Genomic DNA, 26,828 nt, shown 5'->3' with positions numbered 1-26,828 from the left:
TCACACAAACACACAGAAGCTTACTGACTTACCTGACAGTTTTCCCAATTCTCTTGTAGTCTCTCCTCCCAACTTTGCCCTTCCTCCTCCTCCCTCCTCGTCCTCCTCCATCTCTCCAAACAGACTTCATCCCCCTCTCTTTGAAACAGCTCCTCTTCAGATGGACCTTTTGATGACATTGTCAAAACAAAAAGACTATAAGAATCTTCATATCATTACAATCTGACAAACAAATAAAAAAAGATCCTAATCATCATCTTTCTTTCTTGCAGTTTTAACAGTTATTGGTATAAAGTACAACTACTTTTACTAAATTAAATGAAACTCTCAAAAAACAAAAACAACAACAGTGAGATTTTAAAAAATGTTCAAGTCTATTAAATTGGAGTAACAGCATTTGCAGAACTTCATTTAAAATTCAACATTAGTAGTGCAGGTCATTGCAGCATGACACAAAAGCCCACTCTCAAAGAACTTCTTGTTTCTTTTCAGCCCTAAAGGAAAATAATGTTGAATTCTCAGGATAAATTCTCTCAAAATGAGACGGCACATTTTAGCAGAAGCGCTTGATTCAGAGTACACCAGATCACATTTCCCTTCCTTCAGTTTGATTTCATCATACTGCAGCAAATAGTGCATAAAATCATAGTACAAAAGTCACAGTGGTGGTTTTCACATATCGATCCAGACCTTCTCTGACCCTGGGGCAGGTCAGCTGGTCACCTGTGACATCACACTGCTCCAGGCGATGCCACGACACAAACCGGAACCGACTGGATGGAAGCTTAATGGAAGAAAGAGGAGAACAGGACCATTCAGTGTAATGCTGAAGACACCAGAGATGAGTCACATCCCTCCCCTGAATGTAATCAAAATTCCCTCATTGTTAGTCAAATTCATTTCAGCCGAAACAGTCAAATAAATGTCAGAATGGTGGATAAAAAGAGAGGGGAACAGGAGACATACTAAAGTTTAATCTACCATGGCTCCCCATTAGTGCAACATAAACTCTATTAACTGGCATGCAGTTTAGTATGTAGCCAAAATCAATGGGTCATATTTTTTAGACCATTAAACAGTATTGCTACATGTGTTAACAAGGTGGAACCAATCAGTTATTACTCAAACTCCCTCAGATTGGCTGATGGTCGACAAGAATAATTATTGCTTCATCTTCTGCTAACTGAGGAATTACCAAACTCTGCAGACACCCAATATACTTATCATGGACTAACCTCCCCTGAGACGCTAACACCCTCCTCCTATTTCAGTCCATACCTCTCTTTCCTTCATACATGTTATTTTTGCCAGTACAGATCTTTCCTCCAACTACATTATTTCATGTATCACATTACACAACACACCATCATTTTCTTCCTGCAATTCTCAAGTCCACACTAAGAAAATATCACATTCTTCAATAAAAATGCCATGGAAAAGAGCAATTTATACTGTTCTGTGTCTTTGTTACTCCAGTATGATGCGGCAGTGAATATGTTACAAATTTTTCTCCCTACTTGACCTTGCACCCACCTTGTTCACCCTTACTTTGTCTATGTAACTCTATACCCCTCTCTTTTACTTTAGACATAGGAATAACCTCACTCCTCTTGACTACTGCTCCTCACTGACACTCACAAAATAGCCCCAGGCCACCTGTTTAAATCATATGACAATCATTTAGACCTACAACTAATGATTATTTAATTTCATATTGATTAGTCTGTCGATTCTTTGCTTGATTAATTAGTTGTTTGGTCTATAATGTATAGTTGTTGCCAAACAACTCACTGCTGTCTTGACTGCACACAACATTTTAGATAAATTCCAATCTGGTTTCTGTCAGAGGCATTCCACTGAAACAGCACTTCTCAGGGTCTCAAATGACATAATGATGTCTTCTGATGTGGATGAATGCTCTCTCCTGGTGCTGCTGGATCTGCTGCAGCTTTTGATACTGTAGATCACAGCATCCTGACTGAAAGGCTTAGGCAGTGGGTAGGTGTCTCTGGGAGCATCCTGGACCAGTTCTCCTACTACCTCTTGGATAGGAGTTTCTCTGTGTCGCTTGGTCCCTACATGTCTGAAACTGCTGCTCTTTCCTGTGGTGTGCCCCAGGGTTCTGTCTTGGGTCCTATACTATTTGCTTTGTATATGCTTCCCTTAAGTCATATTATTAGTAAATGTAACAGTATCTCTTATCACCGTTATGCTGATGATATTCAGCTTTATGTCTCCTTTAAACCTGATGAGACTGATAAACTATCTGTTTTGCACAATTGTCTGACTGTCATAAAGGACTGGATGGTTTACAACTTTTTACAACTAAACGCAGATAAGACTGAGGTCCTTATCATTGCTTCAGATAACATAGCTTCCAAAGTTGCTTGTTTGTTTTCTTTCTTCACTGCTTTTTGTTCTTATTTTTAATAATTTTACTCTTGAGAAGTACAATGTGACTTTGCTCTGTGAAAGATTCAATACTAAATAAACTTTACGTACTTACTTACTTTACTAAAATGTCAGAAAATGGTGACACATGTCAATCACTGTTTTCCAAAGCCAAAAGTGATATCCTCAAATGTTTTGTTTTGTCCACAACTCAAAGATATTCAGTTTACTATCATAGAAGACTTAAGACACCAGAAAATCTTCACATTTGAGAAGCTGGAGTCAGAGAATTTGGATTCTAAAATGCCTCCAAATGATTAATCAGTTATCAAAATAGTTGCTGATTAATTTAATAGTTGACAACTAATCGATTAATCGACTAACTGTTGCAGCTCTAAATACATTGTTGATTAAAATAAAGCAAATAATAAAGTAACAGCTTGAAAGAATAAGGCAATCTAAATGTTTTGGTATTTTAAGTCGAATCAAGTCCATTAAGTCAAATATACAGTTGACTGAGATGATGATAGGCTGCAAATGATTAAAAATGAAGTATGGATGAGTCTATTACACACTTTGACTCGGTTTGATTTAATGGATATATGAAGCAATGTCTTAAATATGCTACAATTTTTACATTCTAATTATGTGCTAGCACTTAAAGAATGAATGTCTAAATAAATTAATGAATAAATCAATGCATTGAATGAATTTATATTACATCTCAGGATGAGATGCATAGGTTCAGTACTAAAACAGAAGCATCCATCATGTACACAAGCAATAAGAATAACCCAAAATAAGCATGCTTTTTTCCACTTTGGAATTAAATTCTTTAGAGAGGCCATTTTGCAGTAGGATTTTTGGCACCATGCAAAATCATGAGTACATACACAGACTATTTTTCACCCGTAAATGGAGAACTCTGCGTGGAACATAGGGAGAACTGGGTAAGAAGCCATTTTTCATCTTTCTTTATTCAAAAAGTCAAGAGGGTGATCCTGCATAACAGACTAGGCGGAAGGCCAGTGGCCTGAGGATAATATAGAGAGTGCAAAGAAGAGAGTATAAGAGAGAATATTAGGCTCAGTTCAGAGAGGGGTAAAGTGGAGAGGGAGGAAGACACAAGATGAAAGGATGAGGAGAGGAGAAAAGGGGAGGACACAAAGGAGATGTGAAGATGGAAGGGTCAGAGCTACAGACATGAAGGGAGGGGAAGGAGCACAAATACCTCTGAGTGATAACTGGCATGTTGTGTATGCGTGCCACTTACAGGTGTAGATACTAGTCCAGAATCAGGACTCTGGTCCACAGAGAGAGATGTGTGAGTGACGCCGAGGTCAGAGTACTGGGATGAGTGGGATTTGGGAAAGCTGCCACTGAGAGTGTTCACACCTGAAGAACTGAGAGACAAAAAAGGGGGAAAAAAGAGAGATATGGTCATCTTGTACCTTATCTTTGGTCCCTGTTTAAACTGGAGCTGTCTTGTCTGTAATGGAAGCCCTGGTGTGTGCTGAAACCCTGACCACCGGCCGAGTGGTTAGAGTTACAGTGAACTGGGTCTGACAATGCAGATAAGGGTCTGTTGCCATAGCAGCAGGGGACACCTGAGCAGGTTCCATTAGTTTATAATAGTCGCTGTATGCAGGCGATAGCTGGACACCAGTGCCTCTATAATTGATACTGCCCGTTCTGTAATAGTTTGCTATGCTACCAAAGAGTTTGATATACAATAATGTAATTTTAAATGTATCATTTTAAGCTTGAGCCCTAGTCTGACTTTAATTTAGCCTCAGTTATGGAAGATATAAAGTTACTTGAGATAATGTAATTAAATTGGCATCTTCTCAAACTGAACACCATACCTTAACTAATTCATGCAAACACACACTGTTGGTTCTGGCTTACCTTTCTGACATGTCCCAATCTTCTTCTGGTAAATTCTCCTGGCCTTTAACGCATTGTGAGCGGCTCGGTTTAGCCCTAAAAACCTGCAGCTGTTACCCATGGAGGCTGTTGGTTCTGTTAGTGTTCAGTGAGAGAAAGTTTAGCGTCCTGTCTGCTGACTCGGGAGACTGACACCAGTGTGGGCCCTCTGCTGTAGGTGAGACACTCCTGAACTGCAGGACACAGACTGATCACTCAGCTGCTTGTTGCCTGGCAGCAGCAGTGTTCAGGTGTGTCACACAAGAGAGGTAGAAACAGGGGCTCTCAACCTCTACAGACTGAAAGTTAATACTCAGGTTTTAAATTAATTGCGTCAGCTTACCTGAAAATAACAAGGCCCGAGACATTTTCAAAAACTCAGGCTTTCTGTCTTTCACAAAGAGAGTGCTTATCTCTTTAACTCACAACACAAAATTCTTAGAACAAAACCTGACCCAATGGCTCACAAAAAATACAATATGGTGTGTTTTATTTGATCAGAAATCAAAATGTCACTGTCTTTCTTCTGCTTGCTGAATAATGTCCTTTGTTTATCCTGCTGGAATTTTATTCAAGTCTTGTATTTTTTGTAAAACACTAAAAGGGGCCTGAAAATATGTCATACTGAACATAACGTTATTAAACTTAGCATGTGTGCAGTACATGTCTGTAAAAATAGAAAAACAGACATAAAAACAACAACAATTTAACATTATTTAATTAAACATAAGAATGACCCAAAATGAGCTCAGGACTGAAGTCTCTTGGAGGTCATGGTCACTGGATGCAAGCCTTACTGAAAGTGGTGGAAGTATCCTTAGAGCTACATCTTTCACTTCTGAGCAGTATTTAATTTTTGTGTCTTGTCTAAGTGGTGTGTAATAATTACTTTATAGTGTTAGGTATGTTCATGCAATACATCATATTTTGTGAGCTTACATATTTTGTGGAATCTTTCGTAGTAAGTAACCAACTGCAGCTGTCAGGTGAACGTCATGGAGTAAAACCATAAAGTGTCACAAAACTGAAATACTACAGGTTCTCAAAATTAAACTTAGACAGTCTCTGAGTAAAAGTACTGTATATAGTTATTAGGAGAGTTTGTTGTTTCTGTGGTTTTGGATGTTGTCATGGGTAGGAGGAGAAATACGGTTGCTTTAGATTTTCAGTGGTGCACATTGAAGACATAAGGCACAGCTCTCATACCAGCTGGTAAATGCAATTGAGATTAAAAATAACTTTCCACACTCATGGGGATGTTGTTCCTCAGCAATGCCGCTCGTTGTGTTTGAGATATTGCAGCACTAAAAAACACGCTGTGCGCTCTGAAGAGATAACAAACTATTAGATACTTCATAGAGGTAAATGAAAACCTTGCTGCTGCAGTGGTCTGTGGAAATCATTCCCTCTGACTTTATACTGTACAGAACACCAACTTCTGTTTGGCAGATTTATTGCGTTTTCTGATTATATATACAAGACTGAGACATCATTTGCAGAAATCAACTATATGCTGCTAATGCTTTTTATTATTCAAATGGTTTCACTTGTTTTGTTCTTTGTTTCATCATGTGTGAAAATCACATCACAGATAATTGGTATTCCATCTAAGGATGACATTTGTCTCATCAAAGTGTCTTTTTGTGCCATTTTTGTTGTTGTTGTGATCTTTATGTTCATCACACTGTACAACTGATCATTAATGGCAGGGAACATCTGTTGGGAATGTAATTATCAAGGTTTATTCCCTGATCTATTGTTATCAGTGCCAGCTAGTTGTGATGGGAATGTTTGATCAATTTTGGTGCAGCATATGTTCCCTTCATGGGATGACTCTTTAATGTTAAAGACTTGTTTTGCTGAGTAATGCCGGCTCAGATTTAGCATCTAATCCAAATGTTACCTCGTCACTGCCACAGCCACTATTATTATGAGAATCTGATTCTAAATCATAGCACAGGCAGTTAGTATAGGATCACTGTGTATACTGTGTCAAACTGTGCTTTTTAAACATACAAATTCATAAAATGTACTTTATTAAAGAAGTAGTTAAAAGATCATATTCATATCTGGACCCTCCCAATAGATATATAACCCCATATTGGATCCTACCCATTAGTTTAAGTTTGCTTTTGGGTTTATTAAACCCACTAATTGAAGTTATTGCATATTTGTTCTCCATAATCTTTTATTACCACTGAGATACACATGATCAGAACATTTCTTTATTAGAAAGAGCTAAATGTTGGTACTTCACAAACATACTGACTCTTATTAATGAATAAATTCCTCATGAATTGACATTTATCAGAGTCAACATGTTTGTCTCATTTGTCCTTGGTCACAGTAAATCCTTGCCTTGACCAATGATAGGATCTGTTTCCTTCTGTGTGTGTGTGTGTGTGTGTGTGTTTGTGTGTGTGCGTGCGGTAGCTAGGTGATGCCACAGGTCTGAAACTACTCCAAGATGCTTTGGCAAGACATTGCCTGCTCTGGGAAGCTGAGTAACAGCAGAACAGCCAACATCTGACTTGCCCCTGTCTTGTATTATTCAGGCACTGAATTCATAAAAGACTTTTATCAAAAGGCTTCAAAACTCCCGAAGCGTTGCATGTTCATCAGTCGCACCAAATCCTTCATTTAAAAAACCCAAAAGCTGTGTTAACTGTTAGATTAATATTAGATTAATGATATCCTAAATCCTTTGCTCCACATAAGCTGTTCTGCCCTTGAAAATACAGCTTACATCTAAAAATACCTTTGACAGATAAAAACAACCTCCGTGCACAGACAACAACTCAACTTTTTTTTTTTTAATGGGAACACATTCATGTTTTTATTGAGTAAAAGACTGAATACAGCTGGTGTTACTGTTTCTCCCTGTATGTACATCCAAAACGGTGCAGCAGATCTTTTTCAGTGCTCCTGCATGCTCCAGTCCGTCTCTATAGCAACCCGCCTTAGTTACGCAGTCCCCTTTGCTCACCTGTGATATGCTCAGCTGGGCTTAATCAACCACTCAGATGTGATAAGGCATATTAGTTCATCAGCAGTTTAGCCATGTGCCTACAGTGTAAAAAATGACTAGAATACTGTCAGGTAGAGATATATTACTAAGATCCATTGTATAAGGACAAAATGTTTGCACATGTTTATTCTGCAATAAATACTGAGCTTATATATGTAATATATAGAACACAATTTCAAATGTACAGGGGGATAATTAAAGTGTGAAACTTACAGTGTGCACATAGTTTGAGTAAGAAAGAGCAAATATTTGTGAAGAAGAAGAAGAGAGAAAACTGTTTTTGTGCATTGTGTGAGTGGGCCAAGTGAAGCTGCTGAACTTAAAGGGGTTGTGCGTGGATTACATATCATGTGTTCTTCTCACTCATATACAAACCACACCTTTACTAGATAATATTTACAACTTCCTCCTTCTGCATGTCTGTATCCAAGTGTTTAAAGCTTCCAGTATCAAAACACAGTCACATTTTATGTCGTATGTCATATTTCAATATATAATATATCATATAATATTCGGTTTGTATCTTTTTTTTTCCCCATAAAGAGTATAAAACACAGCTGAAGATGGCGAAAGAGGATAGGTAGCGTTTATGACGTCAGGGTCTGATTGGCTGAGAGTGAGTGACCTGACATCACGGTTACATGGAGTCAAAGTCGTGGTCGTTGGGCTCGATGACTTCAGGGGTCATGACCCTGCCCATGAAGAGGATGGACCCTGGAAGGAGAAGAGACAGATAGACGTGCATGACGGTACATTTTTATGAAAGTTTATCATTAATACAAGGCTGCTTGATGCAGGCATTTGAAGCTGCTGCGTACACCCATAAACCTTAAAATACTTGTGAATTCATATTTATCACACACACACCTGTCCTTCGGTTTCTGATGACAAAGAAGAATGGGTGATCAGCCATGACCTGTGGGTACAGCACCAGAGTCCTGGTCAGGGCGATCATTCCTGAGAGAGAGATAAAGAGAGAAGGGAGAATCACTTACATTATTCACTGACAGACGGGGACAAAGTTTAGTGAAAAACACATATGGGAGCCTCTCATTCAAAGAAACTGCAGTAATGACCATTTTATGGCCAGGAATTATCACGATGAGTAAGACAATGATGAAGATTTAGTCTACCTGATCCAACGGCTCCCTCTGCTCCCTCCTCGGTCACCTCCAGGTAGGCCTTCTGCACGGCCTTCCCGATGTACAGGTCCTTACCGTCTGGAATAGATACACATACACACAAATGAGTCAGTGTGAGATGATGGAGATGTGTAGACGGTGTGATGTTGAGTCTAATTTGAGAATGACACTGCATGAGAAAACTGAGAAAACTGTATGCGCAGCTGTATGCTGGTATAGAGTACACTCACTTATTAGTCAAACCAAAGCATGTTGTCCCTACAATTAAGATACAAATACACCATTACTGGTAAAATCATAAATGATTTTTATGATGTAACTCTCAAGACTTTTTGACAACTTGACAATAAACTTTTTTTAATTTCTCCAAACATTTTAAAATAACCTCTCTCATCTACACACTCGCCACAATTACATTATGTCCTCTGAGAACAAGCTGAGCTGAGGACACGATAGCTAGCACTGTACAAGATGTGCTGATGTCCAGTACACCCTGCAGATTGTGTTTCACAATGTAATACCAGCACCAGCTGATCAATAAGAACAAACTGTTTCGGACGAGGTTGTCAGAGATCATGAGGGGTGTTGAGCTGTTAAGGATGTTGTGTGTTTACCAAGATGTGTTGAGGTCAAAGATAAATTTTACTTCACTTCTCTTTACTGTTATCTTATTTTGTATGCTTGCTTCTGCGTGTGTAATTAATTGCTTAAAATACAAATTATCCCAGCATATTCACATGTATATTTCTCTGTCTCTACCTATACAGTATATCTGTCTCTTTCTCTGGATCTATTTTTACCAGATGATATGACAGCTCTGACTTGCCCACTCGATGCCAGTTACCTTGGTTACCTTAAAAAGTACCATTGGCAACTTCGCTGCAGCCAAGGAGTACAAATATTGAATCAACTTTTATGCTGAACCCATCTTGGGTTTATTCATTTTGCCATTTGTGTCTATATCTATGTGTTTTATATAATAATCTAAGGCTGTGTCAGATTTCTGTGTTTTGCACTGTGCATGTGTATGTTGTTTTATGCATCACCTGTCATGGCGGAGAGATCAGCATCATTGGTGAAGATGTTCTTTATTCCCAGCTCCTGCAGAGTGCTCCTCAGGTCGATTTTCTGCTCCACTTTGAACCTGGATAGTGCAGTCAAAAAGGTCAACAGTCACGTAACAAAAAAAGAAAACAAACAAACCACAAACGATTGTGGTATAGACCGCACACCCAACCCCTAAAAATATAATAAAGGATCTTTTATCAAGTGGGAATTGATTGATGTGTGTTTTTATGTTCAAGTATGGATGTGTATATACTATATGTTTGGGTATGTTCTTACCTAGGCAGGTAGACTTCCACCTTCTGCCGTTTAACATTGTTAGCCCACTCCTCCAGCAGTGGCGCTTTGATGATGGGCTCCAGAGAAGCCAGCGGTACCTCCTGCCGAGGCAGAACGATCATCATGGACATGTCCTCTCCCTCGTACGGCATCTCCAATACCTGGTACACACCGCCTGCTTCCTGGGAACCATCGCTGAACTCACCTGGTGGGGGAGTCATACATAAAGTAGGCATGAGAGAGAGTGAACACAACATAAGCTCCTGTAATGGGTTTGTGAACTTCCCTGAGGTAGAATATACACAGATGTAAGCATGTTTAGGCGCACTGATCGACTGTATTGATTACAGTGTGTGTGGTCATTCCCCCGACGCACTAATTAAAAACCACTGACGCTTCACTTCAAAGGGTTTGGTTACACTTGGACTCAAATTGTATTACATGCACACCGTATGTCTCATTATGCTGATGGTGCTGTGTCGAAATCACCATCAAAACTGAATCAGTTTGTGTGTGTTTCACAGGGCAGAGGCCCTTTTACACAAACATGCACTCCACTGTCTTCAGACAGGAAATAAAACTGAATAAACCAATTTAGGATCCAGGAAAAAAAACAAAAAACAAAAAAACATCCTTGCATGTATATATACACACACATACAAATGTAACCACCCACACACATTCAGACACAAATGCACACATGTGATTACACATGCAAACATCTGAAAAGCTGATATCTCCTTTTACACACGCTACAGAGGATACAGAGTGATATCTTCATAGCCTTGAGGTGGATTTTTAAAAGACTTGTCCCTTGTATCTAATTAAACAAAACCCGTAGATAGAAATTCTAAGCAAGACAAGACAAGCAACATTTACTTGAATTAAGTGAAACAGTATTTCTTCGTCAGAATGAGATAATCCTTTTATACTCAAAACAAGTCCAACTAGATTTTAAATCTAAATATAAGATTATCCCACTTAGGTTTTGCAGCGTTAGATTATAATGCAATTAACCCTGCCAGACTTTATCCCAATCTTTGCACATGATTTTTCTTTTGAAGCTGCTTAAAAGGAAAAAATAATACAACAGAGAGACTTATCATCCTCTATTAATTTAGCATTCTCAGCTGCTGTTGCTGATGCAAAGTGAGGCAACATTGCAGCAGAGAATGGGGCGTGGCTTCCTAAAACATTTTACTTAACCAATATAATTGTGCTTCAAAATGAGAATGCAAACGTAGCTTTCTCCCTGAGGACCTGTCCCTGTTCTGCAGCTCTCAAGCACACACATCTACATATGCACACACTATGCTCCCCCCCCCCCCCCCACACACACACACAAACATGCTCACATACATAGATTTCCTTGATCCCGAGCATGTGGGGATGGCTATGTGTGCACCCTTTGATTGTAGGTGTATGCAATATCACTACGCACATACAGACTGCACCAAAATAGCTCAAATGCACCAACTTGAGTAGCAGTGCAGTAAGGATATGATGTAACTGTCTTTGGCAGCACATCAGACAAAAAAGGACAGACTCATTCAGATATCTCGGCATTACAGTCAACCTGCAGGAGTCTGCACTCTGCACAAGCAGCCTTGCACCTCACAGCGTTGCCGGAACACCAAATACCAAATACCAAGATCTGATACAAATGGTATGGCCAACTCAGAAGCACCACGTCATTGAAAAAGAGGTATATGATATAGAAAATAGAGCCAGACAGTGCGTTACAAGTAGGGTAATGCGCTGTAATGCAAGTTGATAGTTGTGCCAAAACAATTAACTGATTAGTTGTTAAACAGAAAATTAATTGACTTAAATTTGTGAAGATGAAAATGGCATTTCTGGGTCTAGTTTTTCTCTGTTTATATCACTGTAAATAGAATATTTGGGGGTTTTGGACTGTTGGTCAAACAAAAGATGTCATCTTGAGCTATGGGAACTGGGATTTTTTACTATTTCCTGACATAATATAGACTAAAATCAGATAAATAATCAAATATATTAAAAATAGTTGCAGTATTTGCCTTACAAACAATGCATGCAGTGTTGCACATGCCATTCACATTCAAGTATTAAAGTAGAGATAAGTGAAAGGTTCCTTCAGAAAGATTTGAAAGTTGATGATTCAACTACTCCAAATTAATTGAAAATCAATATAACACTAAAATATGACATCCTATAATACAATTAGAAGCATAAATTAATAAAACAGCCCCCAATGATAAGGAAACGGGTAGATGTGTGAAGAAAAAAAAAACAAAAATGCAATATCAACAAAAATGTGAGATTTCAATGGATTTCAAAGACTCAGTAGAAAGAAAGTGTTGTTTGTTCTACTTACTGTCATAGATTTACTGACATTACTTAACACAGACTGTCACAGTACTGATAATATTGTATGACATGAACAAAATATACTATTAATTCAAACAGAGATACCAGAGGAGTTTGTATAAGTGAAGAAAATTTTAGTAGCAGAACTTGCTGAGCAAGAAAAGAGGAGCCTTTCCTGGGAATAACATTCCAAATATGAATATTTTAGATCTAAGATTAACATTTTAAATAACCTCAGGAAATATGAGTTGAAATTCAAGGCCGTCAGAAAAAAGAGCCACTAGTACAATTCTTCAGACATACGCACACACTGCTCTTCCCTACCATAGTAGAAGTCTCCCTGTTGGTACATCATAAGCGTCTGGACTTCAGAGCCGTCGTCTTTGCTGAAGGAGAAGGTTCTGGTGTTCTCTGGCCTGAACTGGTTTTTCCAGGAGCCTCTGAAGTATACAGCGTTCACCAGGGTCAGGCGGGTCACGCTGCTGAAGTCCTCGGCAGACAGCAGCTCGCGGATCTTACCTATAGGGAGGGATTTTACAGTGTATTAGTTTTCATTAGCCTAAAGACAGCGCCTGCTGTGATGCAGCTTTTGAAGTTGTACACAAGTGAGGATAGAGAGCAATTGAGAGTTGGAAATGTATCCATTTAATAATTTTTGTTCTTGTACAAGGTGATGTGATCAGACAAACACTGATGAAACTCCTTTGACAGTGTTGTATAACTGTGCTCATTTGTTAACTACTGCAAGATAACAAGGTAGAAACACACTTCACTATACAGTATTAGCGGATTGTAGGTATAATTCATGTAATTCACACCGTCCTTTCCTTTGCTCCCATCATCTTTATCCCTCCTCTTTCCCTTTCTTACTCACTCTCAGTATGATTCTCCACCCAGCTGTTGATCTGCTCTGCCACAGCTGCCGATTCACTGAAGTCTACGGTCTCCACATCGGCCCGGAAATACTTCTTCATCAGATGCAGGAACTCTGGGTTAAAGGTGACGCCTTCTTGCAGGAAGAGGCTGTTTGCGAATCGGATCACGTAGTGGGCGTCATCGTCCGACAGAGCTGTCGTCAGGTTCTGGAGCAAGGAGAACTCCACACCTGAAGAACAGGAGGAGACACACACACACACACACACACACACACACACACACACACACACACACACAACAATTTTTATTATTAATTATTTCAGTCAATTTTTAAGGTAAATGTTAGAATGTGCTGTTTTTCTTTATCATATATGACATTTAAATGGAATCAGTTGTTGGACTGTTGGTTGGACATTTGAAGATATCATTACAGGCTCTGAGAAACTGTGATGGGCATTATTTTTCAAACAAAGAAATGAATCAAGAAAATAGTCATGTAAAAATTCTAGTTACATCAACTTCATTATTCTAGTTTTCGCACATAAAATCCAAATAGATGAGAAGTTGTAAGCAAGTGAGCGTGCCCCACGTTTAAACAGAGTGTAATTGTGTCATTAACAAATATTGATCTACATTTATCACACGCTGTTCAGCTCTAAGACTCTGGTTGAGAAATATTCATGTACCATTTAAACTTAAAGTAATTCTGTCAAAATAACAGATAACATCAAAATGGGATAACCATATATTCATGACATGTTTTTAAAGATTTAGGTCCTCAGTAGGAACCAGCAGGCTTTGGGCTGAGAGCAACAAAGAGTCTAGGGAAATTCATAAACTAGTTGGTGTTAGACTAATGCAATTCTGTTTTTAGTCTTTTCATGGGATTTGTTAACAATAACAAAAATATAGAATATCCTTTAAATTAATTACAAGTCTTGCAGATGCCTTGCCTTTTCATACAAAGGATTTCATTTTCATAATTTAGATCCAACTCCATTTCCTTGACCAGCCACTGACCTTGATGCTAGTAAGCGTGTGTTGATGAATGTGTTTCTTACCTGGCAGCATGTGGCTGAATCCTACAGTCTGTCGTATCTCCTCCAGTGACGCTCCCTTGGCTCCCAGCTCCACCATACCCAGGGCAATGGCCACGCTCAGTGGGGAGAAAATGATGTTGTCCTGACCCCCCGCTGCCTGCAGCTGGTGGTACAGTCTGACCGAGAACTCTGATGTGGTGTCCTCCGGTATGTCCGCCGCCCGGCAACCGTAGCCCGGCAACAGGATGGAGAGGAGGAGGAGGAGGAGCGGGGACAAAACGTCCAGGATCAACATCGCAGCACAGACCACAGATAACTGAGTGAAAAAGGGGTGTATGAAGAGGAAAGGTGTGGATGGAAAGAAAAATATGAGAAAAATGATGTAATGATGGAAAAAAAGAGAGGATGGGAAGTGACAGTGGGAAAGAGTGAGGAAAAGGGTGTTTGGAAGAAATAGGAAGATGGATGGATGGAGGGGAAATGATTAAGGAACAGGGAATGAGTGGATTGGAGAGAGAGGAAAGGAGGGTGAGCAGCCAAAGAGGTGAGGAAGGAAGGAGGATGAGGATGGAGGGAGGACAAGATGAAAGAGCAAAAATGATTTAGGGAGGGATTGCAGGGAGGTAGAGAGAAAAGGAGAGCATGAGAGTGAGAGAGAGATAAAGGTAGAGAGAAGATTATTGCGTAAGAGAGAAAAAGAGATGAAGGACAAGAGGAATTTGGAAGGGAGGGAGTCAGAGATGAAAGTAGAGAGAGCAGGGATGTAGGATGATGAAAAAAGGGCGCCAGAGAGAGACGGAAAACATCTGTCAGTCAATCATTCTCCCAGTATTAAACTGTGTTTATAAAGACAAAGCAGAAAAACACTACATCCTACTTGTTAGCCGAAGTGAAAGTGTATGGGAAGATTACTTCTAATAAGGATACTGTTGAATACTGAGCTGAAAATGGAAAGAGAGGAGAGAGTTTAAAAAACATATGGATTCAAATGAATTTAAATGAAAGGGCAATGGGTCAGAGAAGAGATAAAAAAGAACCAGGAAGAAAAAGGCAAATGCAAACTCAAATGTACAACCTAAGAGTTAAAACTAGTTGTGCACATTTGCAGAAATACTAGAAGAAAGAGTTGCAGAGAGATAGATAAACAACGAGAATGTGCGGTAACTACAGCTGTACTGCTGACTGCAGTCAGTATTGCTGTTCAGAGCACATCTGCTAAATGAGCTCATGCATAATTCATGGACATTCTTATCATCTTGAGTTAAATCAGCTTCTTTCCTTGGAAATCTGTGTGTTTCAGCCTTTGTATGTAAATGGTCGAATTTCTGTCTGTCTGTGCCGAATGACTGATTAGGACGAGGCCCGACGAGGCCTTTATCTCCCCCTCCACATACCCTCCATCCCTCCCTTTATCTTTCAATGCCATCACACTTCTTTTTCATCTCCCTCTTGTCCACATGTTCTCTGTCTTCTCCAGTCTTCTCCTCCCTCTCATCTCTATACTTTCCTACCTTTTCTGTCTCTTTCACTCTCCCTTTATACCTTTTCAAATGACACAGAATGTACACACACTGCACAATCTCTCTGGCACTGTTGTTGCCAGGCAACATTGTTTTCTGCTGCCCAAACAAAAAAAAAAAAAAAAAGATGGAAAGTCAATGATATAAAGCATAAAGAGAGAGAGAAAGAGATCGAGTAAAGAGACAGTAATCATGATCTGTTTTGTTGTTTGTCTCTCTGTTGTGCTGTTGTTGTTTCACAGTTTACATGGGTTCAATTAGCAGTCCCGTGCAGGGCTGGAATCTACTGGCTGCTACTGTATGTGTGGGACAGCAGGTGACAGTGGTCACAATGTACCTGAGTGTCAACAGCAATAACAATGGGCAGCAGCCAGAAAATTAGTGCCCCATCCTGTTGTGTACCGTTCTTTCCTCTCTTGTGCTCTGGCATGTGACAAAAAATGCTCCCCTCCAAAATACAGCAAACAACCTCTGAGACACACTGATGCCAATTCTTTATAATCATATATTTGTATTTTTATTATTGTCAACAAACCCCATGAGGAGACCAAAACCAATGAAATTATCCTAATAACAAAAATGATATGTGTAGCTAAAGCCTAATTATTAAGTCCTCTGACATTCATTTTTCAAAAGCTATTACAACATATAAATGGGTGAGGACATGTTCCTTCATTACAATGAACATGGGTACAGTAGTTCATTTTGAGTCAATCCCACACACTGCCATACTCACTAGGTCCCCATTAAATATACATTTTTAATCCTGTTTGAGTAATGTTCATTAAAAACTACAGTGCTCAGCTGGTTTAAGAAATAATTTAGCCGTTCAGCACGGTAGTCTCAGTCTGTTGGTAGGCCACCCCACGGTTCACATTTGTGTTTTTGAGTTAAATGTCTCAACAACAATCAGATGGACTGCCATGGAAATTGTTACAGACATCTATGTGCCCCCCAGGATGAGTTATAATCACTTTAATTATAGTCACAACAAACTAAACTAAGATAGTAAACATTATACTTAGTGACAGAAGACTCTATAGCCTAGACCTGCGTTTAAAGATTTACGTCTTTGGGACTGAATGTCACACACAGGGTAGGAGAGTCAGAAGAGATGATCTAACACATTTTTGGTTTTGCTCTTGTCATGTCAAGCAATACTTCCTTGTTGAATAGGCAGAGTGGGCCAGTCTTGCTTGCTTTTGACAGTAAAATACATCATGTATATAAGATTTGAAGTATGAGTTCTCATTCTCTTGCAAACCACACATCACCACATGTCACTTCCACTCCATGTCTTTTTAAACTGACAGCAAAGATCTCATTTGGTTTGTTCCCCATCTATAAGTATTCTGACAAACTGTTTTTGACAAGCATGGCAATGACTAGACTGCCGACTGGATTATGGAAATTTATTTCAGTTTACAGAGTTTCTTCACATGGAACGGAGTCACACAGCACTTGCACTTGTTGTTCGTGTGCCCTAATACGTGCCTGATTACCTCATGATCAGATCTCCAATTGGTGGAGTTTTGTACCATATAAATACTATCTGGTCAACTTGGTCATATTTAAAGGATGAGGTCCTATTCTTCATTTTTTTAAATTTTCCAACTAAATCTGCGTCACCAAAAGGAATAATGAATTGACCCTACTAACAAGTATTGCCAGTGTAGCCAAACTTTGGTAGCCAAACTATTGCCTGTTTCAGCCTTTAAAAAAATGAAACTATATATTTGTGACCTTTTTTTAAAAAATGTTACATCTCAAGTGAGAACGAATGGGTGCCAGTACAGTGGCACTAGTTTTTTTCATGTTATTTGTTGACAATAATGTAAATATAACTTATGCCAGCCGTAATACGGCCGTTCATTATGTCCAAAAAGTGTAAAAGGGGTCAGAGTGGGATAAATTAAATTAACTCCTTTGATAGATAGTTGTAAGATATTTCATCTGTTGAATTAAGTTTTGACTCAGTAGCATAAATGTCCATGAAGTTGGTGAGTGCAGGAGTTGTAGTTAAAGCTTGGAAACAGCCTTTTTGCATTAATGTCCAAAATAGAAAAATCTAAACACACCCGCAGGCACAAACTTGATGTACTGAAGATGATATATTGCTAGTCACGTGTGTTCACCTGCTCTCACATGTCGTCCTGTGAGTCAGACATTGCAGAGGGAGCGAGAGAGAGACTAAGAAAGGCTGGAGGGAAGGAGGGGGCGGCTGGCAGAGATGTAAATGGAGGTAATGTTCTTGACCTTCTGAGTGTGGGAGCTGAACTTTTCTGAGACAGACAGTCCAGCCTTCTGTAAGGAAAGAACCAGCCACGCAGTAAAGCCAGGGGAAAGTAGTGTGGAGCGTCATTGTGTGTGCACCTGTGTGTGTCTGTGTGCAAGTGTGCGTGTGTGTGTGTGGATAATAACACCATGGGTGGCTGGCTATCACTTGTAATGGTGACACCTTTAGGAGGACAGCGTTGTTTTGTTTTTGAATTCCACTGGACAAAATCTTTCTTTAATTCTACAAAGAGACAGAGAGGTGAGTGTCTCACAGAATGGGTCCTTTCATCTCTCACCGTCTCCCAGTGGGGGTGACAGGGAACGCTAACTATACCAAACCCTAAACCCTCAAAACTCTTTGATAGACAGATGGCTGGCAAGATAAAGAAGTAACAACGGGATGCAAAAGACATTAAATGCCTCCTTTGGTCAGATCAAAAGATAAAAAAGATTGTAAACCACATGGACTGGATCTTGTCTGAAGACAATCAATATTGCATGTTAAGAATATCATGCTGTTTAAGACTGCAAGTATATTTTTATAGTGTATTCAACTGCGGGTTGTCTAACTCTGTGCACCATAAGCAGTATTAGTAATCACCTTAACATTCAACTAGTCATGACTGTCAATGATTGAATTATGCTTAAATAAGAGCTTATGTTAAACTATGTGTTTGCTGAATAGTTTATATGATGCACTGCTACATGCAATTTTATCACGATTATTTGACAATAGTGATGTTTGAAGTATGTGACTTATTGTGGGTAAAACTTCAATTGAAATCACTAGTCAGAAAGCATGAGCAACCATCTTAAGACAGAGGACACATGCTCCACCATCTTTGGTAGGAGTTCCAAACAAAGGAATTAATATTCATCAGAGGTTTCGGTGGAAGCGTTTTATCCACACGCAAAACTTTGCAAACTGATGTAAGCTCCTGGCGGGACTTTCCCTTCAGACTGGCCCTCAAACTCCAATCCACCAAGGAGCTCACTGCTTCAGTAATCTAAAGTTTCTCTTTTCTCTAGAGGTCTCCTTTATTCTTCTTTTGTTTTCTTGCCTCGAATATGCTTGTAGTTTTAAATTTTTTCTGTAACAAACCACAGAGTACCTCAGTATCAACTGAAGAATTGTTTTCTTTTGTCATGTTATATTTTTGTACCACTGAGCCTCGTGTTATGTCCTTTTTGAAGTTTGTCATCCAGCCGGAATTACTCGAGCCTAACTAAAGAAGTTAGTTAGTGTAGCCAGATTCATTTTATTCGACATTCAGCCACAAAATCACAAGGAATCTGTGCTACCAGCCCACAGCTGATGGCCGGTCCACATCTGAGTGCCTCGGGAAAATAGCGCCAGTGGACGTCTGGCCTTCGGCAAGACTGCCAGACCAGCTAGGAGGCTCTGCTGTCAGGCCCACTGCTAAGCGACCAAACTGCATCCATGGGACTGCCTGAGAGTGTAGAGGCCCCGGAGGCACCTTCACGGTGTAGCCTGGCAGGCAAACAGGCCTGCACCTCCCGGTAGGCCACCCCAACAGGCTCAGCACGGCACAACAACTTTGGGGAAATCAGCTAATGGATTAATCTCTACATGAGCCTCAACAAGTAGGCAAAACCCACAGCCTTTCTGTGACACGAGATGATGTTGAATAGAAATTAATTTCCTAAGAGAAGTTGATTATTTTCTTAGCGTCTCGCCATCATTTGATAATTCTGACTGACTTCACCTCACTATCACCCATTGAGTTAAGGTTCATCTTATCATTTAAAGATCTTTATTCCTTTGTGTGATTATTTTCTTCATCATGTATTCTTAAGACATTTAACTATAAATAAATGTCCTCATTTATCAGCAAGAAGTTGTCTGTTTGTGTTCTTTAGAAGCAGAAGACAGAGGTCCCTGTATTGAAAAGAATTCCAATTTCTGGTTATCAGACTGATTAATTAAACATATTTTCCCTTCAGTGGAAGGGAAATAAGCCCCAGACTTGAATGAGTGCAAGATTCAATTTCTAAAAGTAGTATTACTCACCACTACACACCATTCTGACCTTTTGAGTTGTGGCATGCTGTCTGCAAGAGGAGTTTGGCCATTGATGACTATGAGCCCAAATTTGGCTCCGAACCACTCAGTTGGGGTTCCCAGCATGCCTCCCAGGTAGGAGAGGAGACCCAACACCCAGCTATAAAACGTTCTCTCGTGACTAACAGAACTGAATATGTCAGAAAATATCTCATGGTTTAAGTTGCTGGGGTTTAATCCTGACAACTTGATTAATTCCATGCAATTAAACTCACTGGCCTTTAAAAGCAGCCTTTAATGTCTCTGTGTAATCCTAATTCTCAGACAGAATAGATCGGCAGTTGACATTTCGACAATTAAGACGTGACGTCACCCAAATCCACACCACGTACGTTAATCCTTACTGCCATTTAAACCCAACACCTTGAGACGGCACGCTCCGCAGGTCCAGGGGAATTTATTAAACATGGACATCCTCATTCATGGTTCAAATCCACAGGTACACACACACACACACACACATTTCAACATACGCTTCTAAGCCAAGGTTACCAAGGCAACTGCAAGTGATGGACATTTTTCGTTTTGCCAAGCTGACAGGAAGAAATTTTACCACTTGAAAGATATCTTCCCCTTCCATATAGGCAGATAAACTCTCTTTCCTTTTCACATACACACACACACACACACACACACACACACACACACACACACACACACACACACACACACACACACACACACACACACACACAGGTTGATACTCAGCATTTTCTGTCTCACCTAACTCCTGTCAATGCAAGAACTCTTCACACCAGCTCCAGTTCTGTCACTTAATGCACTTACTGACATCGCCTGGTACAAAAACTCGCACACACACACACATACTCCCCAGTCGCACATGCAGTACACTCAGTGCACTCAGTAATTTTGCAAAAACAAGACAAGCTCCTGCTCCTCTTCTTTCCTCTAGAACTGCAGCAAAGTCCCCCTACAGTACCCCCCCCCCCTCTCTCTCTCTCTTAAACACACTTCTCTGCTCCAGCTCAAATCACAGCGCATTGGTTCACTTGGGCTCTATAAGTACACTACCAAACTCCTGGAGCTCACAGGTGCTTTGACGAATTCTGTGAAAATGCTAACATCCTGTTCCATCAAGGCCGTTCCCTCTGGGAATAAACTGCAAAGAATGATGTCTATGATTATCACTGCGACCCTTGAAAAACCTTGGATTTCTGTGATGGACTTCCTGTTACAAATGGCAGGGTAATCTGGCACAATTTTACCATGAAAGTGTCTAATTTATGAAGTGTTGTGCAGAACAGAGATAATGTAGTCTGACTATCATTCATGAGTTTCAAGTTTTTCCTCGGAGGCCCCATGGCGGCTACTTTCTACATACTGCACTGGTCTTGAACTTGAGCAAAATTGCAAGAATTATACACACACAGACACACTAAAAATGATTAAACTTACATGAAACCTACACCCTTAACCTCAAATCACCCATGTCCCTGTAAGTTTCTCAATTTCCCAGTTTGATTAGACACCCATCTCTGACCTATCGCTTGCCTGCTGATGTGGAGAAACCCAAGGAGGAGCAGCGACAGCTAGAAATTTACAGAGGGAGGCAGCACTAAAAGCCATCACTGTGCAGGGAGAAATGAAGTACTAAACTCCAAAGGCGGGGTGGGGACTTCCATTACTGTTCACAATAAAGTGGAGCCAATTCATCAATCAAGTTGTCTGTTCTGCTCACTCCCCTTATTTGCACCTTGCACGCCATTTGGCAGTGTAGCGCAAATAGCAGCTATGTTGCCAAATGGATGCTACTGTATCTCATCTGGAAGCATATTTTGGTAAATTTAACACAGCATTTTACTACTGCATAAGCTAAAACATTCCCACCACAACCAATTTAATTGCTGATCTACCTATTAAGGTGATTTTCTTGTTTGACTCGCATTGAATCTTTAAGCACTCGGGAGGGCAATAACCCTGCTGTTTAGCTGTATGTTTCAAAAGACAATCCATTACGGTATACATTTTTGTGATGATAAAATCTTACAAGTATGATAGGGAATTTGGTCAAAGTTCTACTTATCTTATCTTTATCTTTAAGAAAATAATGATATTAAGTGTCCTCATTGAAAGAAGCCACAACTATGGCTTTTTAAAAGTAATATGCAAATTATTGTCTTGTAAATATACTTTTGTAGAGGTTACAGTATTACACTGTGCATGTTGATCATTTGGACAAAAAATTCTACATTTAATATCTTCAGAAGTATGAAGCAGGTCTCCCATAGCAACAATTACAGCTATATTCACATAGGTGTTTCTGTTTTAAAGTAAAATATGCAAAGAGTCAGTGAACTTTTTATCGTCTGTCTTTGAAGCAGTTCCTGAACCGAGCAGTTCTTGAACAAAACTTTGTAGTTTCTATGACTATTTTCAATATATCATATGCAATTTATTACAGCATATTAAAATTAAATGACCCTGTTTTCTTGCTTGCTTTATTACTGTGAAATCTGTTATGCATGTTTATTCTACATCACACGCTTTTATCCAGTGGTCCGATATGAGTGCGATTATCATTATCCTGCTTTTAAATTCTATCCCTGCAGATTATTGCGGTTCCAGTGGCAGACAGAATTACCCACCTACAGCCCATCCTCAGCTCAGAGCCTTAGCTCATTTAGCCCCCTTGTTAGAAAATGACAATGTGCTGTGGAACCTGCCTGAAGTCCCAGGATGCTCACTGTACACTCCACAGAGGGCAAACAGAGGTTAACAACCCTTTATTAATCCCTGCTAACAGAGACACCCAGAGGGAGAGACAGAGAGAGTGAGCTACAAAGACACTGAGAGAGAGAAGAAAGATACACAAGGAAGACATATGGGTAGAAAATTAGCAAAAAAGAGGAAGACATAAATAAAGCCAAGTAGACAGACAGATAGATGGAAACAGGAAGCGTGGAACTGATAGCGTGAATAGATGCAGCTTCCATACAGATACCAGCTTTGAATCTGAGGCAATGACATCTAACGACCCCTTGCATAGCATGGCAAGATGGTTGACTGCTGCCCTCACTCTACCAAGACACACTCAACAGTGTCTCTCTTCTCTCTCTATGTCAGAAACGCACACACACACACACACTAACATCTATGGTGCTGTGGGAGTGCAGTTAGGAGGTTTGAGCTGTAATTGGATCGGCCTCTATTTGGGGTCAGTGGTAAAAGTGAAAAGACTGGAGGCTTTTTCAAATGGACTAAAGACCAGGGAGACACCGGAGCACAGGAAAGGTCACTATCAACTAGTCCTGTGGGGGGAACGTGTTCGTGTGTGTGTGTTTGGGGGGGGGGGGGGTAATAGAGGCAAGAGAGGGAGACAAAGCGGTAGATGCTGAATAAGAAGTGAATAAGAAGTGATAGCCAGGTGAGCAGGCTGACATGGGTAAAGTAGAAAGAAGACGGGGTGATAAAGGCGTCTGAATCTCTGATTATTTTGCTCACTTCAGGGGGCACAGGAGCAGCCGGCTAACAGGTATGAAAATCAAGAAGAGATCGAGAGAGGCCATGGTGCTGACAAGCGAGACAATTAAGGAGCAAGATTCAAATTGATTTGGTATTTGAGTCATACAGTTTAAGTGAAGGGGAAACACAGGTATTACCAAATCAATTCAACCATTTTACTGTCCTCCATGCACAGATACAGTATTCTCTCTCTCTCTCTCTCTCTCTCATCGTCCATATTCTACAGCCCGCCCACCCCTGGATGCCACCAATCAATCGACAGATCGATTCCAGGGTACTGGCGTGTGTATGTGTGTGTTAATGTGAGCTGGACAGACTGAAAGGTTGAAAGGACTGCAGGGAAATTTCCCTTAAATTTGTTGTGAAACTTAAAACATATATCCTCTGTTCAGTTCATCTTTTTCCAAATTATTATTACTTTTAAATGTTAAAAGATAACTCAATGCCATGGCTGACTTAAACAGATGATATCTTAGAGATTTCTTACCTGATTTTCTGCATGCTTCCTTTGTTTTCCCCCGAACAAGGATGCATTTAATTTTAGATATCAACTATTCACAGTCTTACTCATTAATTCAAATATACAGTTCATTTCCATTTATTTTTCTTTTCATATAGAAAAAGAACAGGTTTTACTAATAACATTAATGATGGCACTCTCTTATTCAAGTGTCCTAGTAAGCCATGACAGTGTTACACCCTGATATAACTCCTGACCTCTTTCTCTCCTCCCTCTCATCCTCCTATCTGGCCAGGTATGAACTAATCCCCCTGTGTGTTTGCTGCAGCAGAATGTACAGGGGACAAACCCGCTGCCTGAATGCATGTGTGTGCACTTGAGAGTTGGTTTATGCAAAAAGTGGGAAGGAAAAGAGGAAAGAATGGAAAGGAAAATCTGCTGTTTATTCACCTTTTGCTGTGTTTTTAATTATATACTGAAAACTCATTATATAATTTAAGCTATGATATTACTTTCGATCTGTTTTTCATGTTTATGAATTTCATCTTTTATCAGAAAACAAAGCATATTTCATGCACATCACCGCCAGCCTTAGTTCTGCTGCATTTTCAGTAAATTTTAATTCAATAACCATCAGCATAAATGTATTTCAGGACAGATTAAAGTTGATTTTTTTCCAAATTTATACTGCAGCACATATCAGGTTTGATTCTAGCCTGAGAAGATGTACAATATGTTGTCTAGGACAACAAATGCAGTACTTAATGCAGATTTTCCCATTATTCTCGCAGCAAAATACAATATGGAACTGATAGAAATACATCAACACTCCTGCATACACACACACACACACACACACACACACATATTTGGAAGGTTATGTTTGGCGCAAACACACACACGCACACACTTGGTGAGCAAACCCAGTCAGTTGCCTCTCCCTTTCCCCACTCGTTTCGTTTCGCAAGGCTGATTTGAAAGACATTTAATTATTCAAATGCAATTAATGCAACACTCGGTGGGAACAGGCAGGACACACACACACACCTACACACACACACACACACGGAGGAAACAGCAGGCAATATATCAGCAGAGATTAACCAGTGATTCAGATGCATATGGGATTAATACATTGAGATTATGACCGAAAGGGATCTTGTTTTTCTGAATATGGAGCTGCCAGAACTATGAGCCTAAATGAGGATTTAGGAGGTCATTATCTAAGTTGCAGAGATAAAGAGATGAGAGGTGGATTTAGAGAGTGAGACATGAGAAATAGGGAAATCGATTGAGTGAGAAAAGATTTCATTGTTTATTAATATTGACGTTTTAGTATTATCGATATTATAACATTCATACGTCTTTTGTCAACAGACAACTTTGTATATTCTTATAAGTTTTCATGGTATGTCTGCAATGCAAAGATATCTCATCTCTCTGATATTAATGGTAAATCTTACTGGCATTATTGTTGATTATTTGGTATTTTCAAGGTATTTATTGATTACTGGAATGTTGAACTGGCATTTCCATTTTGTTTTTTGTTTTTTTCATTAACAAGGTATCACTCTAAGATTCCTATCATTAAGCCTGTTGTGCACCTTTTACATAAATACATAATAATATTACAGTTTTTAATATAATCTGTGTTCTCATAAAACTAAATATGTATGTTCTGTCAAAACATGAATTTTCACCCACACCACCATGACCAACGCACACATGCAGACCTGCACGAAGGAATAAGAAGTGTTGTGTGTGTGTGTGTGTGTGTGTGTGTGTGTGTGTGAGTGTGTGAGTGAGGGGTGGGGATAGGGTAGAACCAGGCTACTACAATCTGCCTCGTTAATTCACACACACATGCACTCACTGCGCCTTTGCCTGCATTTCAAGGACAAGAATCACAATGCAATACCTAAGCTTGGTTTCAGTAGGGGGTAAAAAACAACGACACAATACAATCGTAGACCACCGACAACATTAAATAGCCTTGGGTGGTGGACACACGGGTACCGTCTTAAATCAATAGGCTGGAAGAAATAGGTTTTGCTCCAATGTGCGTCTCCACCCGCCCCCTTATTATAACCCCACACATGTTGATTATAGCATCAAAAATTCCATTGTACGATTCCTTAAAATTGGCAATTACATCTTCACATTCCTCCACCTTCATATAAATTAATTCTATGAAATACTCAGAAATAATTATTTTCACACCGGAAGATCTTGCAAAAGCGGAGAAGTTCTTTTTTTCTGTCCTAACAGGTTGTTCAGATAAATCACAACAGGCTCTGTGAGTGAATCAGTGGCAGGTTATTGCGTAAAACTGCTCTTACCGATAAACGGTGATGAATTGGGATGGATGGATGGATGTGTGCGATCTCTCTCTGCTGCTCTCCTCCAGCGCCGCAGCTCACTGCCTGTTCATTTGCCGCAGACCCCGCCCCCTACACACCGATTGGTCCAATGAACGTCGACCAAAGAGTATCCACGTGAAACGAAATAAGTCCCTCTTTGCTGTTCCGTCTTTGGATTTAAGAGTTTTTTTTTTTTTTAGCTCACCTTTATCATGTAAAATGTTTTCGACCCTTCTCATAGTGGTGTGGTGTTTAGTAGTAAGGGCACTGAAAGTGTGAAACAAAGTGTTACCAACATTTTATGATTTAAGCTAGTGTTTTCCAGTTAACGTAATTTAATGTGTAGGCTGTGCCCTTCAGCTTTATAAGGTACCTTTAATTGACCTGCTAAAAAAATTGGTAGGGTTTCTGCTCAGCAAATAAGCAGTTCGGTAGCGGGCTACATGAAGCAAAGGCAGCCCGAGATAAGTTACTGGTGTTTACGTGAAGACGACAACGGTTGCGAACTGGTGGTGAACTATCTTGATCTACAGTGCAGCCGTTAATTTC

General features: G+C 39.8%; 1 protein-coding gene across 1 annotated transcript; it reads right to left on the bottom strand.

Moving 5' to 3' along the window:
- Positions 1–7,107: 7,107 nt before the first annotated feature.
- On the bottom strand, positions 7,108–26,362 carry serpini1 (serpin peptidase inhibitor, clade I (neuroserpin), member 1). Its single transcript, XM_044354351.1, has 9 exons — positions 26,259–26,362; positions 14,118–14,412; positions 13,055–13,285; positions 12,505–12,699; positions 9,832–10,036; positions 9,534–9,631; positions 8,479–8,565; positions 8,213–8,302; positions 7,108–8,059 (listed from the first exon to the last, which is right to left on the bottom strand). Exons 2-9 carry the CDS (start codon positions 14,389–14,391, stop codon positions 7,983–7,985), a joined length of 1,257 nt encoding a protein of 418 aa, XP_044210286.1. The 5' UTR covers positions 14,392–14,412; positions 26,259–26,362; the 3' UTR covers positions 7,108–7,982.
- Between the last annotated feature and the right edge of the window lie 466 nt (positions 26,363–26,828).

The sequence above is a fragment of the Thunnus albacares genome, chromosome 6, assembly GCF_914725855.1.
Source record: "Thunnus albacares chromosome 6, fThuAlb1.1, whole genome shotgun sequence".
NCBI classification, from domain to species: Eukaryota; Metazoa; Chordata; class Actinopteri; order Scombriformes; family Scombridae; genus Thunnus; species Thunnus albacares.
This window is presented reverse-complemented; position numbering and strand designations above follow the sequence as displayed.

What these genes read in the sequence shown, in the direction of transcription:
- serpini1 (XM_044354351.1), bottom strand. Translation starts at nt 14,391, where the DNA reads ATGTTGATCCTGGACGTTTTGTCCCCGCTCCTCCTCCTCCTCCTCTCC. An exon ending in ATTCAGCCACATGCTGCCAG is followed by an intron (nt 13,286 to 14,117) that starts GTAAGAAACACA and finishes CCTGTTCTTCAG; the next exon opens with GTGTGGAGTTCTCCTTGCTC. An exon ending in GTGGAAGTCTACCTGCCTAG is followed by an intron (nt 9,632 to 9,831) that starts GTAAGAACATAC and finishes TGCACTATCCAG; the next exon opens with GTTCAAAGTGGAGCAGAAAA.